Raw genomic sequence first — 13,859 nt, forward strand, 5'->3', positions numbered from 1 at the left:
GTCTTGACTGTGCCGATCTCCGCTGCAGTGAGCTGGGCTGCGTCTATGAGAGCGACTTGTTCGGCGCTCCATACTGTGAAATTGAGGCCGTCCCTAGGTCGTATAATGACCTTGTGGTCATTCACGAATAGCGGCGGCAGCCGGTGTGTTGGATGGGTCTTGCCGGCTCGTCCGGGCCTCCCAGTCGGTTTGGGGGGTTGGGATTGTTGTGCCACAGCTTGGGCGGCGGCCGCGGCACGTTTTGCGATACGTTTCTGCTTCTTTACCGGTCGGTTGACTACGTAGGTCTATGTGTAGGCACCTGAGCTTTGCGGGGCCGAGCCATGTTCCATGGGTTGGGCGACGCATGTCGTCTTAGAAGGGGTTTGGGACCCGGAATTTTCTTCTGTGTCGGTGCTGCATTCGTCCGAAGACGATAGAGAGATCATTTCGGGCGGCGCAGGGTCCGTCGAGGGCAGGACGGGACCTGAAGTTGCTGACCCTAGGCGTGGTTAGGCTGAGCGGCCCGCAGCATGGACTTGGGCAATCCTATCTTCGGTTAGGCCTAGCGGGTGCGTCCCGGTTCGGATTTTCAAAGGGCCGAAAATTAAATTTCGGGAGGACCTACTTGCTTATATATAGATATTCCCTGGTCCTGACGACGAGAGCAATCATTTGTTGTTGATTGTGAATCTCGGGTGACGAAATGAACGAGCTAAGTAGCGCTGAATCGGAGGAGCGAATAACATACGTGGCACTCACTTAGACGTCCTCTTCTTTTTTTCTGTCACCTGAATGAATTCTCGCCAGTAGCCCCCCGGCTGGGGCACACGTGGGAGAAGCAACTGAGGCAAAGCTCTGTCCCAGCGCACCTGACACATAGTGCGAAGAAAAACATCATTCGCATTTCGCACAGACATTAATCGGTTCACAACCTGACTCAGAAATAAATGAGCTAACTACAAGGCACCGACAAAGATCAGAAATAAATGAGCTAACTACAAGTCACCGGATCGGGCATGCGGAAAGAAATTCTTCCATCTAGTCCATTCAGAAGTCGATCCCCAAGCAAAAACGGCTAAGACTCTATTTATTTGCTGTATACTAACCCGCGATCAAGCAGTGCAGCAATTGAAATGCCTGCCACTATTTTATGACAAGAAACAAATTGCACACCGTAGCACGTGTAAACATCGACAAGTTCCTGTTCTTCCATCTTTCAGCTTTGTCACGCAGCTCTACCGTCTGTCTTTTCTAATAGGGCTCGCTACCACGGTAATTTTCTAACTGGACACCTTGGTACGGTGTAGGTGTGTTTATCCAGTTCATATTTTTAAACACTGCGGGGGCTCTGTCCCCTTTCCCATGCCGGAGACAAAGACATTTCTGCCAGTTTACCGAGGTGCTACTATGTTTGCCAAAAAGCTTAACAAATCTCATTGTCTCTCTTATTGTAGCAGCGTGACGCTGCAAGTCACGGCGCACCACGGCGCATCGGCTGTGCGCACCCCGGTCACGGATGTCACGTGACAAGCGTCTATAAGTATAGCACGGTCAATAAAGAAGCCCTCTTTGCCCGTTGGAATGTCGTCTGCTCAAGTTATCACATTGGCGACGAGGATGACAACGCACCCGCGCTGCCCAGCGGAAGCGTCGCAGACGGCAGCAGACGAGCACCATACGAGCGGGGCCAACTGAACGGACAGCGACAGCCAAAGCAGCGCAGTCATCGCATCTCAAGCGGGCGACGGACGGAGCGGACACGACGGACGGAAGCCAGCAACCGATAAGTACACCGTCGGTTTGCCGAAATATGGCACCTCTTGGAAAGCTTGACGAATACGACGAAAAACAACAGAATTTTGACTCGTATTTAGAGCGTTTCGAGCACTTCGTTAGCGCAAACGACATCAAACCAGAAAAGAAGCTAGCGGTGTTCTTGACCGTAATAGGACCTCGAGCTTACGAAGTTCTGAAAAGCTTGGTCGTACCGGCAGTACCGGGAGATAAGTCGTTCGAAGAAGTGAAAGTTATGCTGAAAAACCACTATAGCCCGAAGAGCTCGGTCATAGCGGAAAGGTGCAAATTCAACAGACGTGTACAAGAGGAACAGGAGAGCGTTGAAGATTTCATTGTAGCGCTAAAGCATTTGGCAAGGAAGTGTGACTTTGGCCAGTTTCTGCAAGATGCTCTGAGGGACAGGCTTGTGGCGGGAATACGGCGCGAAGAAACGCAACGTGCGCTATTCGCCGAAGAAAGCTTAACCTTCGAAAGGGCTTGCAAGATCGCATTGGATCAAGAGCAGGCGGCACGACAGACAGCGTTACTACACGCCGGAAGCAAAGACGCGTCGTTGAACGAGATAAGAGCGAACCAGAAAGATAACGTCAATAAGCGTGACGTTCGAAAACACAAGCAAAGCAAGAAGTCTTGCGAAAGATGTGGAAGGGCGCATGCGGCAAGCAAATGTTGGTACAAGAATGCTACGTGTCACAAGTGTGGCAAGTTAGGCCATTTGCAAAAAGTGTGCTCGAACGAGAAAAAGGGACCCAAGAACGCGAATGCAGTGGACTGCTCGGAGGACGATTCAGAACTGGACGTCTATCACTGCCTTAACACGGTGCGTTCGGGTTATGAAGTGAAAGTCAATGTTGAAGGGGCGGACGTTTTCATGCAAATTGATACAGGAGCGGCTGTAACAATTGTTCCTGAAAGTGTTGCGAAAACCGTGTTCCCTCATGTCAAGTGTGAGCCATCTCGGGTAAACCTAAAAACGTACACGGGTGAACGAATCCCGGTAAAAGGGCAATGTGACGTTTCCGTCACATACGAAAACCAGACTTTGAAACTGCCCGTTATCGTCGTCGATAACCAAGGCAAGAAATTGCCGTTGCTCATGGGGCGGAACTGGCTTGAGAGGCTCAGACTTGATTGGAAAAGCGTCATGTCACTGGAGCATGTAACTGATTCACACCGAATAGAAGCGCTGCGTAACAAGTTCCCGACAGTATTTTCTAATCAGTCTAGTGTCACGAACAACTATCAAGCGAAGATAGTTCTAAAACAAGATTGTACGCCGGTTTTTTGCAAGGCGAGACGGGTGCCTTACGCGTTACGCGATAAGGTTGGAGAAGAGCTGGACAGGCTAGAGAAGAGCGGGGTTTTACGCCGCGTAAGTCACAGTGAGTGGGCGACTCCGGTAGTTGTAATTCACAAGAAAGATGGATCACTCAGGTTGTGCGGGGATTACAAAGTAACGATCAACCCTGTACTAAAAACCGACCATTACCCACTGCCGCGACCTGAAGATCTGTACACTGCCATCGCAGGTGGCAAAGTGTTTTGCGTGCTGGATCTTTCTGCTGCGTATCAGCAGGTACCGCTGGCTGCCGAGTCCAAACCACTTTTGACTATAAACACGCACATGGGGTTGTTTCAGTTCCAACGCCTACCGTTTGGTGTGGCCAGTGCGCCAGCCATTTTTCAGTCCTTCATGGACGAGGTGCTTAAAGGCATACCTCATGTGGGATGCTACATTGATGACGTCATCGTGTCTGGAAACGACACCCAGGACTGTCAAAAGACGCTGGAATGCGTCTTGCGTCGACTTCGTGACTACAATGTCACTTTGAAAACGGACAAGTGCCGTTTTTTCCAAAGCTCGGTGACCTACCTGGGTCACACGGTGAGTGCCGATGGCATTTACCCGACAGAAGCAATGACAAAGGCTATCACAGAAGCGCCCGAGCCCACCTGCGTAACGGAACTGAAGGCGTATTTGGGGATGCTAAACTTTTACGCTAAGTTTCTCAAGAATGTTTCGTGCGTAGCTGAACCGCTTTATCGGTTGTTGAAAAAAGGTGAAAAGTGGTCGTGGACTCGGAAGTGCAGCGAGGCCTTTGCTGCTACGAAGCAGTTGCTCGTAAACAGCCAGGTTCTTACATTCTACGACGTAGACAAGCCAATTGCATTGCTGTGTGATGCTTCATCGTACGGGATTGGTGCTGTCATTTTTCATGTAACACCAGAAGGGGAAGAGCGCCCAGTGGCGTTCGCGTCGCGAACGCTCACGTCAGCGGAAAAGAACTATGCGCAGTGCGAGCGAGAAGCGCTAGCTCTGATGTTTGGTCTGAAAAAGTTCCATCGCTACCTGTATGGTAGGGAGTTCACTCTCTATACAGACCATCAGCCACTGCTTGGGATACTGGGGCACGATAAGCCTGTACCTACGCTAGCGGCAGCTCGAATGCAAAGATGGGCAATGATTCTTGCAGCCTATAGGTACAAACTCAAGTACCGTAAAGGAAAAGATGTCGAGGTGGCTGATGCTCTGTCTAGACTCCCACGACCGATGACAACAGCTGACGACCCTGCTGAGTGTCTTTTGTTGTTTGACAGTACTCCCTTGACCGCGGAAGACATAGCTAGAGCTACAAAACGTGACTTGACCTTGTCTCGCGTAGCTAACTACGTTCTGAATGGTTGGCCTGCCCAAAGTAGCGAAGAGCTAAAACCGTACCATGTACGACGTGACGAGTTGTCATTTGAGCAAGGCTGCGTCACCTGGGGCTCAAGGGTGATTGTACCTGAAAAGCTGCAGTCACAGGTTTTGGCACTGTTGCATGAGGACCATCCAGGTGCTAGCCGCATGAAAATGCTTGCCAGAAGTTTTGTATGGTGGCCAGGGCTAGACCTAGAAATCGAGAGCTACGTACGACAGTGTCGCGTATGTCAGTCTGTTCAGAACGCTGCTCCACCTGTACCGTTACAGCCATGGAGCTATCCAACTAAGCCGTGGCAACGAGTACACGTGGATTTTGCTGCTAAAGAAGGCCATGTCTTCCTAGTACTGGTGGATTCTTTCTCGAAATGGATCGAAGTGTGGTCCATGTCTTCCACCACTACTGGTAAAACACTCGACAAATTGCGAAGTGTATTTGCGGCTTATGGGCTACCAGAGGTACTGGTGAGTGATAACGGACCTCAGTTTGTTTCAGATGAGTTCTCTGAGTTTATGAGGGTGAATGGCATCAAGCACGTTAAGACGCCACCCTATCATGCTGCCTCCAACGGCGCAGCAGAGCGTCTCGTGCAGACCACAAAAAAAACTCTGCTGAAGCAATTGTTAGACGAGAAACAGAGTGGCAAGAAACACTCTTTGCTCGAGCGTTTGGATAGCTTTTTACTGAGCTATCGAAACACCCCAAACAGTACCACTGGTCGCACTCCGGCCGAGCTGTTTTTGAAGCGACAGCCACGAGTGAAACTTTCTTTGCTTAAACCCGATTTTGTAAAAGCCATGCAAAACAAACAGCAGCACCTGAAGGAACAGAGTGATGCGTCGCGAGGTGCTAACCGGTCTTTTGTTGTGGGTGATACTGTGTTGGTCAAAACGGTGCGAGGCGAGCTAGTGTCATGGGAAGAAGGTGTGGTGACTCAAGTCGTCAGTCCTGTGACATATTTAGTGAAAGTGGCGCAGGTTGTGCGGTTCACACACGCCGACCACATCCGAGACCGCCTTGCAAGCCCGACGTCCCTTGCTGCACCGCCTACGCCGGAGGAGCCTACGCTCCCAGATGTTCCGGTGCCTCGAGAAACCCAGCCGATGGTGCCACAAGTTGCTTCTGCTGCTATGCCAGCGGACTCTCAAGCCGGCAGTCAACAAGCTACACGGACGCGTGAGCAGCCGCTTCCACCACCGAGTTCCACAAGTGCGCCAGTGACGACACCGGAGCCTTGTACTGAGGCACCGACTTCCAGAAGAAGTACGCGAGTGCGGCGTCCACCGGACAGGTACAAACCGGAGGACTTCCGAAGCTGATGTGAGGGGGAAGGAATGTAGCAGCGTGACGCTGCAAGTCACGGCGCACCACGGCGCATCGGCTGTGCGCACCCCGGTCACGGATGTCACGTGACAAGCGTCTATAAGTATAGCACGGTCAATAAAGAAGCCCTCTTTGCCCGTTGGAATGTCGTCTGCTCAAGTTATCACACTTATGTCATTTTATCCACACAAAAATGGCATTATCATCCGGATATGATAATACACGGATCTCACTCAGCCTGAGTCACCAAGGCGGCATAAAAAAATAGTATAAAATAATAAGCCACATAAGGGTTTTGAGGGTGCCAGCAACCGCCTTCTAAAAGTTACGACTAGGAAGATAAATACAACTTGGGTTATTATGGATGAAAAGAAGCTCCAAGCATCTCTGTCTCAACATCAACATTCTTCAATTAAAAGAACAAAATATATCTCGCACGTTTTTGGAAAGCACGATATAAAATGTCACTAAAGAGCAAATGTGAATCACTCACGGCGTTTACAGTTTCGTGCAAGAAAATTAGGACATTCGTAGGCCAAATAAGCGCGAGCTCCGAATAATCTGTCGTAAACAGTAAGCACAATACGACGTTGCTCTTTTCAAAGTGTCGGACAGACTCACTGCAACGAATATCCACGCGACTGCGCAGGGCTGTCGTTTTGATAAATCTATTGCGTAGAAAAAATGAATCATGTATAAGCGCAGTCTCAATGCCACTCACTGTGCATGGTTTTCCACTGAGACCGTTTGATCTTTGGGGCGCGATATCAGCCAACTTTTTCAGTGACTGAACTAATCAATATGAGATTACAGCTTGTATATAATTTCCCTACGGAGGAGTATACATTCAGAAAGTTCTGATAGTGTTCTGGTGGGCTCTGATAAGAATCAAACATATGGTCGAAACACCGAGTCAAAATCGCACGAAAATCAAAACATGAGATGATAGTTTCGCACCATTGTTTTAAAAACGTATTTGGCGTGCGTGCATATATTTCGCACAAAAAGGTTCAAACACCCTTTCGGCGAAATGCGATTTACGTGGAGTTAGTATCTTCGTTTTTTAGGAAAATAGCCTGGAGCTATTTTCGTGCGATTTTCCGTAAGTTCTTCGCACATGCGTTCCAGTCTGCCGTAAACACGTCTTGAGTTTTCATAAAGTAGGCGCTGAGACTAACCACTAACTTAGTTTGACGAAACATCGCGTGGGAAATTCTTCCTGTACCACAGCTCCCCCTTTTCGAAAGATGTCTAGTTTGTGTTTTTGCAGTCTGTAGCTGTTGCCGCTCCCTTAGATCACGCGCGCTGCTTCGAGACATATTCGAGACTCGCTCAATGAAGGCCTGCTGCACGAACCCGCCCGTGGGCGGTTCTCTTCTCGGAGTTGTTCCGCTGCTATTGATCGGAATGGCATTTCTACCACAGTGCTCCTTGGCAGTTTCAGCGGTGTCTGCGAGAAAATGCTTCGCTCCGACATGTGTCCAAGTACAGTGGGTGTAATGCTGCTCGAATATTTTTTCTGCTTCCCGGCGCCAGTTGTTGGGAGCTCTAGAAGGACAGATCAAAATTGCATATCGCATCTTTTTGTTCAGCGAGGATCAAGAATTGCGTGTGGTACGGCGCTTCGAGGAACCGCGAATGCATTTTGAGCAGAACCTATGACATCTTTGTGGACAGGTACTTGCTTTTCTAAAGGGAGCGACAGCTGTTCTGGGTAAAAATGAATATTACTATAGCATTTACAGTTGCTAATAATATATCGTCAAAATAGTAATAAGAACGGTGTGTCCCAACTGTTAGCTGATTGAGGAGGAGTTGAGGCAAGGTGAGGGGTAGTGGTTGCGTGTACGACGAAGCTCCGCCCCGCAGCTGCTCCTCAGTCCGGAGGGTGGCGGATGGAAATGTCTGAACAAGGTCAGAAAGAAGGCGAAAATTTCACTCGGGCTTCGCGCATCTCCTGGCAGGGACACTATTGGTTTAGGGCCTTCGCTGGGGAGTGGTGGCGCCCCACGCGGCCTTTAAGCACGCACGCTCGCGCCCTACAAGGCCTTGAATCATGTGCGCAAATAGGTACGCTTCTTCGAGACCCTACTCACGTTAATTTATTTATAGCAAAATACGACCTTCACCATTTGGAGACAGTAACATCTATTGATTTAAGGAAAGGTTCACTCGTCTGTGGGTTAAAGTCCCGAGGAGAGAAGCAAAGAATTGTGGGGATGGATGGGAAAGAGTAAGTGACCTTGTGTAAACCTACATGAAGTGATGGACTTCAGAGTCCCCGATGTAGCGGGTCAGGGAGTCAAGTATTTGTTTTTGTGCTGCGACTGTCCTTTGAGGTGGGTCCAACCTTCAAGCTTCGTGGGCCTTTTCTCACTGGGTAGCGAGTCCCATGTCTCTGCTCTAAAGTCGTCGAGGCTCTTGCATTCCCAGCTGTGTATGTGTCCTTCTGCTTCTCGTCCCTCGTAGTTTGCGCTGGTTTAACCTTTTAAAAATGTTATCCTTTGCATGAATGGGCAGTCCTGGTAGAAGTGCACGAAGCAGGTACGAAGTAGTTTGTTTTGAATAGAGATCTGAAGGCTATTTTAGCGCAATACAGTGTTCGACGCCATGCATTCCAAAGAAAAACGCTCTGACACATATTTTTGTACATTCGATTGTAAAACATTACAAACTTTTTATTCTGCCACAACACTAAGCGATGTTCGCTCTTATAATCGAGTACGAAGAGGAAAACGTATTCGCGTTTTCCCATAGGAATGCATTACCGGAATGAGAAATTTCGACTGGTTTCTGTCTGCTTCAAAATGCAACAACACACTAGCGCCACCTGAACCTCTAGCGTTTATTGTAATAACTCCATGTGGGAAAGGCCTCGTCTTCTATATGGCATCGCTTGAGTCTCCCGTGGGATCCGGAGGCCATCTCCTTTGATTGTTTGCACTGTCATCTTCCCATGTGGGCCTCGTTCAGTAAAATTGGCCCAAGAAAGGAGAGTCGACAGTTTTCCGAGACGCGTTGTGAAAGTCGACGAGGAGAGTCGGGGGGCGAAACCAATTAGATTTTAGTTTAACGGCCTAATCCTCGGCAGCGGGCTTCGGAGGATTTTTGTCCACAGGCTGCTCAGGAAAATTCGTTCTGCGTTCACCCTCGCGTAACAGATGGCTGCTTGTAATGCGCTAGACAAATTCTGGAAAACAGATGTGAATTATTTTAATGGTACGACGTAGGTGGTAATTGAGGATTAATAGGATCAAAATAACTACCTATCTTGCTTCCACATTTGTTGCGTCTATAATTGATTCTTATCGCTTTTTTGGAAGTTGTCCCAGCAAACAGACCGACTAAAGTCACTGGTAGTGCTTTTTTGTGTCAAATTTGGCACATAAAGCTACCCCCCCCCCCTCCCCCAGCTTATCAGTCGTAGCGCGGTAGTACCAACGCAATCCGCTACTGGTGCTGGTGAGTTTTTTGGTTTTTTTTAGGATGAGGAAGGATGAATTTTAAATATTTAATTTTTACGGAATGACTACGAATAACGACATTTAGTTACCTGATTCTACATGTCGAATGTTGCAAACTCGCATAAGTGAAAACCCCAAAACAGAAGAAACGGATACTGTGTTCGGCAGTTCTTATCTTTCTTTTTTTCTTTTATATAGGCATATGCTTTTATTTTCCAAAACAGCAGACCTGGAAAAAGAGTGACGCCGAGTGAGTGTTGTCTTTTGGTAAACCAGGCTGTCTCTCAAGGCAACCTACTTTTCTTGTAAGTTTTAGATATTTCCTACTTGTAGAGTAAAAAAATATTACTCCCATTAGTATCTAATTACATTAATGCGTGAATATTGTGCACACGCATGCTCCATACAAAGGATGGGTTCAGTTCCAAACAATCGCAATAGCCTTACAAAACATGCTTCTACCGATCTCAAAAACTCCGGAATATGCGACGTGCGACAGTTCCATTCCCGGAATGACCCTATGAAAGCAAATATCGCTTACCTATGCACTAATGGCCTGATGTCAGCTTCAAAGAACTCCTCTTGCGAGGCTATGCATATCGACAGACGGTGGTGCCAGTGCGGGAGACATTCTTGGAATTTATTTTCCGGAATACCTCGAAGTAACGTTGTTGTGTGGCGCTGGATGTCAGGAATGTCAGAAACTATTAGTCCTTTCAATGCTCTTTTTTTTTTTCGTTTTGAGAAGAGTATAAATTTACCGAGCGCTAATTCAGGTGAATAGAGCGGATGTTTTATTAACGTGAAAGGTTCTTTGGCTAGTTGCTACGGGTTTCGTGAAACCGCATTTTGTGAAGCAGCATTTTGTGAAGCCGCATTTCGTGAAGCGGTGGCCCGTGACGTCATTCGACTTCAGTTTCCCCGTTAGATTTAGAGGAAAAATTTACGTAACGTAACCTCAACACCAATTTAGTTTCCCCGCTACATTTAGCGGGAAATATGATGTCACATGACTTCATGTCACATGACCTTACATAAATTATATTTCCCCCTAAATTTTAGCAGAAAACATGGCGTCACGTCACATGATCTCACGTGTCCTAAACTCTATTTCAGTTTTCCCTCTCGATTTAGAGAGAAAATTGATGTCACGTGACCTATGCATAAATTCAATTTACCCGCTGAATTTAGCGGTAAATTTGACACGTGACCGATGGGGAAAGTCACTGGGGTGGAGAGGAGTGGAGACACCTGGAGGCACAGCTCAAAAAGAAATGCCTGGAGGTTACCAGCGCTAAACCAAGAACGTTTCAAGTAGCAACACACTTGCAAGGGAATGCGCGATACAAATTGTTTTGTACTGTACTTATTACCCAGGAGCTCCCGAACTTTTAACACATCATACGCAGGGGCGTTATCATAATAGAAAAATCACTTCTCAGGTCAGATTTCGGGTATTTTTCATTCAACAGATTACCGTAATCATGGCAACAATTTAAAGTAATCATTTTAATGAACCACTTGTTTTCTGGAGAAAAACAAAATGTAGCGAACTATTCCATTATTATCATAGAAACACAAAAGTGTGGTGTTGGAGCTGCGACGATACATGCGTACTTTTTTTATCTGACGTCACTGTCGTGCTTTCTACTTTATTCTCTTGCGTTTCGTTTCAAGGTCAAATAGTAAATACTTCGTTTGTCTGTATCTTCGGCGATTGCCCTGTCAAACATTCTAGCATTTTTAAATTGTCAGATGAAACGTGAAGCAAAATATTTTCTGGTCGTCTGTGAAGATCTGAGGCATCATCCTCGCACAAATATTTATAATTTCCGAACCCTCAGTAAAACTCCGACGCCCTGTATTTTTTCTATTAAAGACTTCCACTATTATGGTAAATTCCACTCGTAGATGTGGATTGGTTTCCAAAATCTGCGAGGGAGGAGAAACATCATGAGCCATTTCGTTCAGTGAAGGTGCATGACCAGCGAGGCGGTTGACCAGACGACACAGACGTGACACTGAATTTTGAGCAACACTACGAACACATTTACTGTCTTGATCGGTGGTCATAGTAACAAAAGGCACGTGCCGGCGTCTCAATAAAACGAATGGCATCTTGCACGCGCGTTCGTCAACGCTTTATTTTGGTTATTTACTTCAAATATTTTATACTAGGAAGGCGTGCGCCTGCTTCGCGTGCGGCGGTCCGAGCGTGGAGTTTTGTTTACGCACATGAAAAATCCACGAAACCCTAGCCATGAACGGCTTCGCTATAAAACCGCTCCGTGGCACCCTCTCAAAATTGACGAGCGGAAAATGTAGTCGCATTTTCAACGACTTGCGGAGACGTTCGTTAAAAATGGCCTCTGCTTAGAGTTACCTGAGCTCGAACTTGACGAGCTGAATCACATCTACGACAACCAGTCAATACTAAAGTCTTTAGATAAGAGCTTCCTACAAGTAGCGACATTCTTTGAAGCGCCGGCTGCGTGACGGGGCTGGTTTTAGGAACCGAATGGCGGCGCACAGCAGGAGTCTGAACTACATGACGCAATTTGGTTACAGCGGAATTTGCTTTGTCATTTGTATTGGTTGGCGTTACTTGAATAAAGAAGTAGCGAGGAACTTTAGTGACAACCAGTCATTACTGCTGCAGTCCACCAGCAGAAGAAATACCCGACACAGGTCGAGCACCAAACCAAAGAGTGCAAGTATCCAGAGGGGGGAGGGGTATAGACAGCAAACAAGGACGGAGATATCCGAGACGTACCACATATCTCGACGTGGAAATCACGTGTGTTTAAGTGCGCCCTCGATCGCTCGGTTTGATAAAGAACTGGCGTTCTTAGGAGCACGTGAATGTCACTCAGAGAGCATAACGAGGGGATAAGTATTATGTCCTATATCTTGATGGCGATTCTTTATGTGTTGCTTTTCAATAAAGTTCAGTTGAGTGTCAGCGCTCGGTCTGCCTACGTTTCCTCTTGTCCTTCGCCTTATTCGCACAGTTTTTAATTCTTTAATATGCAAAAGCAGCTCGCCCGATTCTTCAACCTACTGGAATAGATCAGCGTTCGCCCCCCCATGAACGTCGGGGCAGGTAGTGATTGCCAGTGGCGGAGCTCAGATCGCTGGCAAGGCAATAATAAAGAAAGAGGTAACAAATAATCACTTGCACGGTCGCTGCCTAGTCTGCTCTTCCATTATTGCACTAGAAGAGGACCGGCGGCATTCAAAGTACACAGGTGAACAATCAGCTGCGGCGAAATGAACACGCCTAAACTTGCGTCTGCTTCCTTCGCAGTTTCTTTTGTGTTCCTTCTCGTTCTTCCTTTCGGGATCTCAGATGTCAGCGCTTGCAATATGCCGCGTCCCAGTCCTGCCTCTGCACCCCCAGAACCATACGACGCAACCTCGTACGAGACGCAATGCACGCACGGCACGCACTGCACGTAGCCGCCCTTGTGAACAACCGACCGACCGGAGCAGATCGGACAAGATCGGCCCACGACGCGCATGCGCAGTAGCGAGCTGCTGTCGACTACCGGGGAGATCTCCCGAAGCTGACGGAGCGGTTTCGGCGCGATCGGAAGCGCTCCACGGAGCTTGCGCTGCCACAAATCTGCGAGCGGACGATGACCGACTTGAACTGGATCAGCTAGGGGAAGATGGGCGCTCCAAAAGGGGCGCTTTTGGAGCGCTCGCTATCTGCGAGCGGAATTCACCATTTGTCGCACAAATAATCTCCTGTTCGAGAGCACCAGGATTTACATTTTGTTCACATTTGCATTTGTTCTTGAAAGGGCTGGGCAGTTTCGCGATACGAATGACAGTATTTTAAAGATACTTTCGAGCATCTGTATCACTGTATTGAAGTACATTTGAAAAAGAAAATATATTCATTTGTGTCTCAGTTGTGGAATAGTTTCACAACGTATCGCTTGTATCGCCATACTTTGCCAGACGCAGGTATCTCGTTAGATTTGTTGCCGTATTTATGATAAATTGTAAAGATAAAAAAAATTGTTAGGTACAAGTTTCTTCAGAATTAATAACATGAACCCACCCTATACCATATTCCATCACAATCACGATCATAACGAACAACCTGTGGTTCAGAAAAGGCTACTTGCAAGGGTAACAAAATAAGCTTCTCTCACAAAGCCCTCCACTCATTTCAATTTAGCATAGCGAGCGCTCTAAAGGAGTTGAGTGGAGAGAAAATATACGGCTCTGTTGTCGAATCTCCTCACACTATGGATGACTCGGGGGCATAGAAGACAGCAGTTTGAGATTCGCGCTCACGTCACAACAGTTTTCATTTCGTGCAAACGCCTTTTGTCAAGCATGGCACGCAGTCTTTAACGTTGGGCAACTATGTGGTTCACCAAGCGTGACATGTTTTTTTTTTATTTTTTTTTCCAGCAGATTAAGTTGAGGTAAAGGGAAGTACATAAAATGACGCAAAACGAGGAGCGCAAGCATACATCTCCACTTGCATTCGCTTTGAACTATGACCTCCCCCGGTAACACCTTTCGGGAACAAATATATTTCTTTAAGTATATGTATCTGTATTTCGGAATACTC

General features: G+C 47.4%; 1 protein-coding gene across 1 annotated transcript; it reads left to right on the forward strand.

Moving 5' to 3' along the window:
* Positions 1-1,474: 1,474 nt before the first annotated feature.
* On the forward strand, positions 1,475-5,949 carry LOC115329925 (uncharacterized protein K02A2.6-like). Its single transcript, XM_040499456.2, has one exon. The coding sequence runs from the start codon at positions 1,793-1,795 to the stop codon at positions 5,798-5,800; it is 4,008 nt and encodes a 1,335-aa protein (XP_040355390.1). The 5' UTR covers positions 1,475-1,792; the 3' UTR covers positions 5,801-5,949.
* The last annotated feature ends 7,910 nt before the right edge of the window (positions 5,950-13,859 follow it).

The sequence above is a fragment of the Ixodes scapularis genome, unplaced genomic scaffold, assembly GCF_016920785.2.
Source record: "Ixodes scapularis isolate PalLabHiFi unplaced genomic scaffold, ASM1692078v2 PGA_scaffold0__279_contigs__length_252992795, whole genome shotgun sequence".
In the NCBI taxonomy this organism is placed as follows: domain Eukaryota; kingdom Metazoa; phylum Arthropoda; class Arachnida; order Ixodida; family Ixodidae; genus Ixodes; species Ixodes scapularis.

Excerpts from the sequence above, each read along its gene's own strand:
- LOC115329925 (XM_040499456.2), top strand. The coding sequence starts at position 1,793 with ATGGCACCTCTTGGAAAGCTTGACGAATACGACGAAAAACAACAGAAT.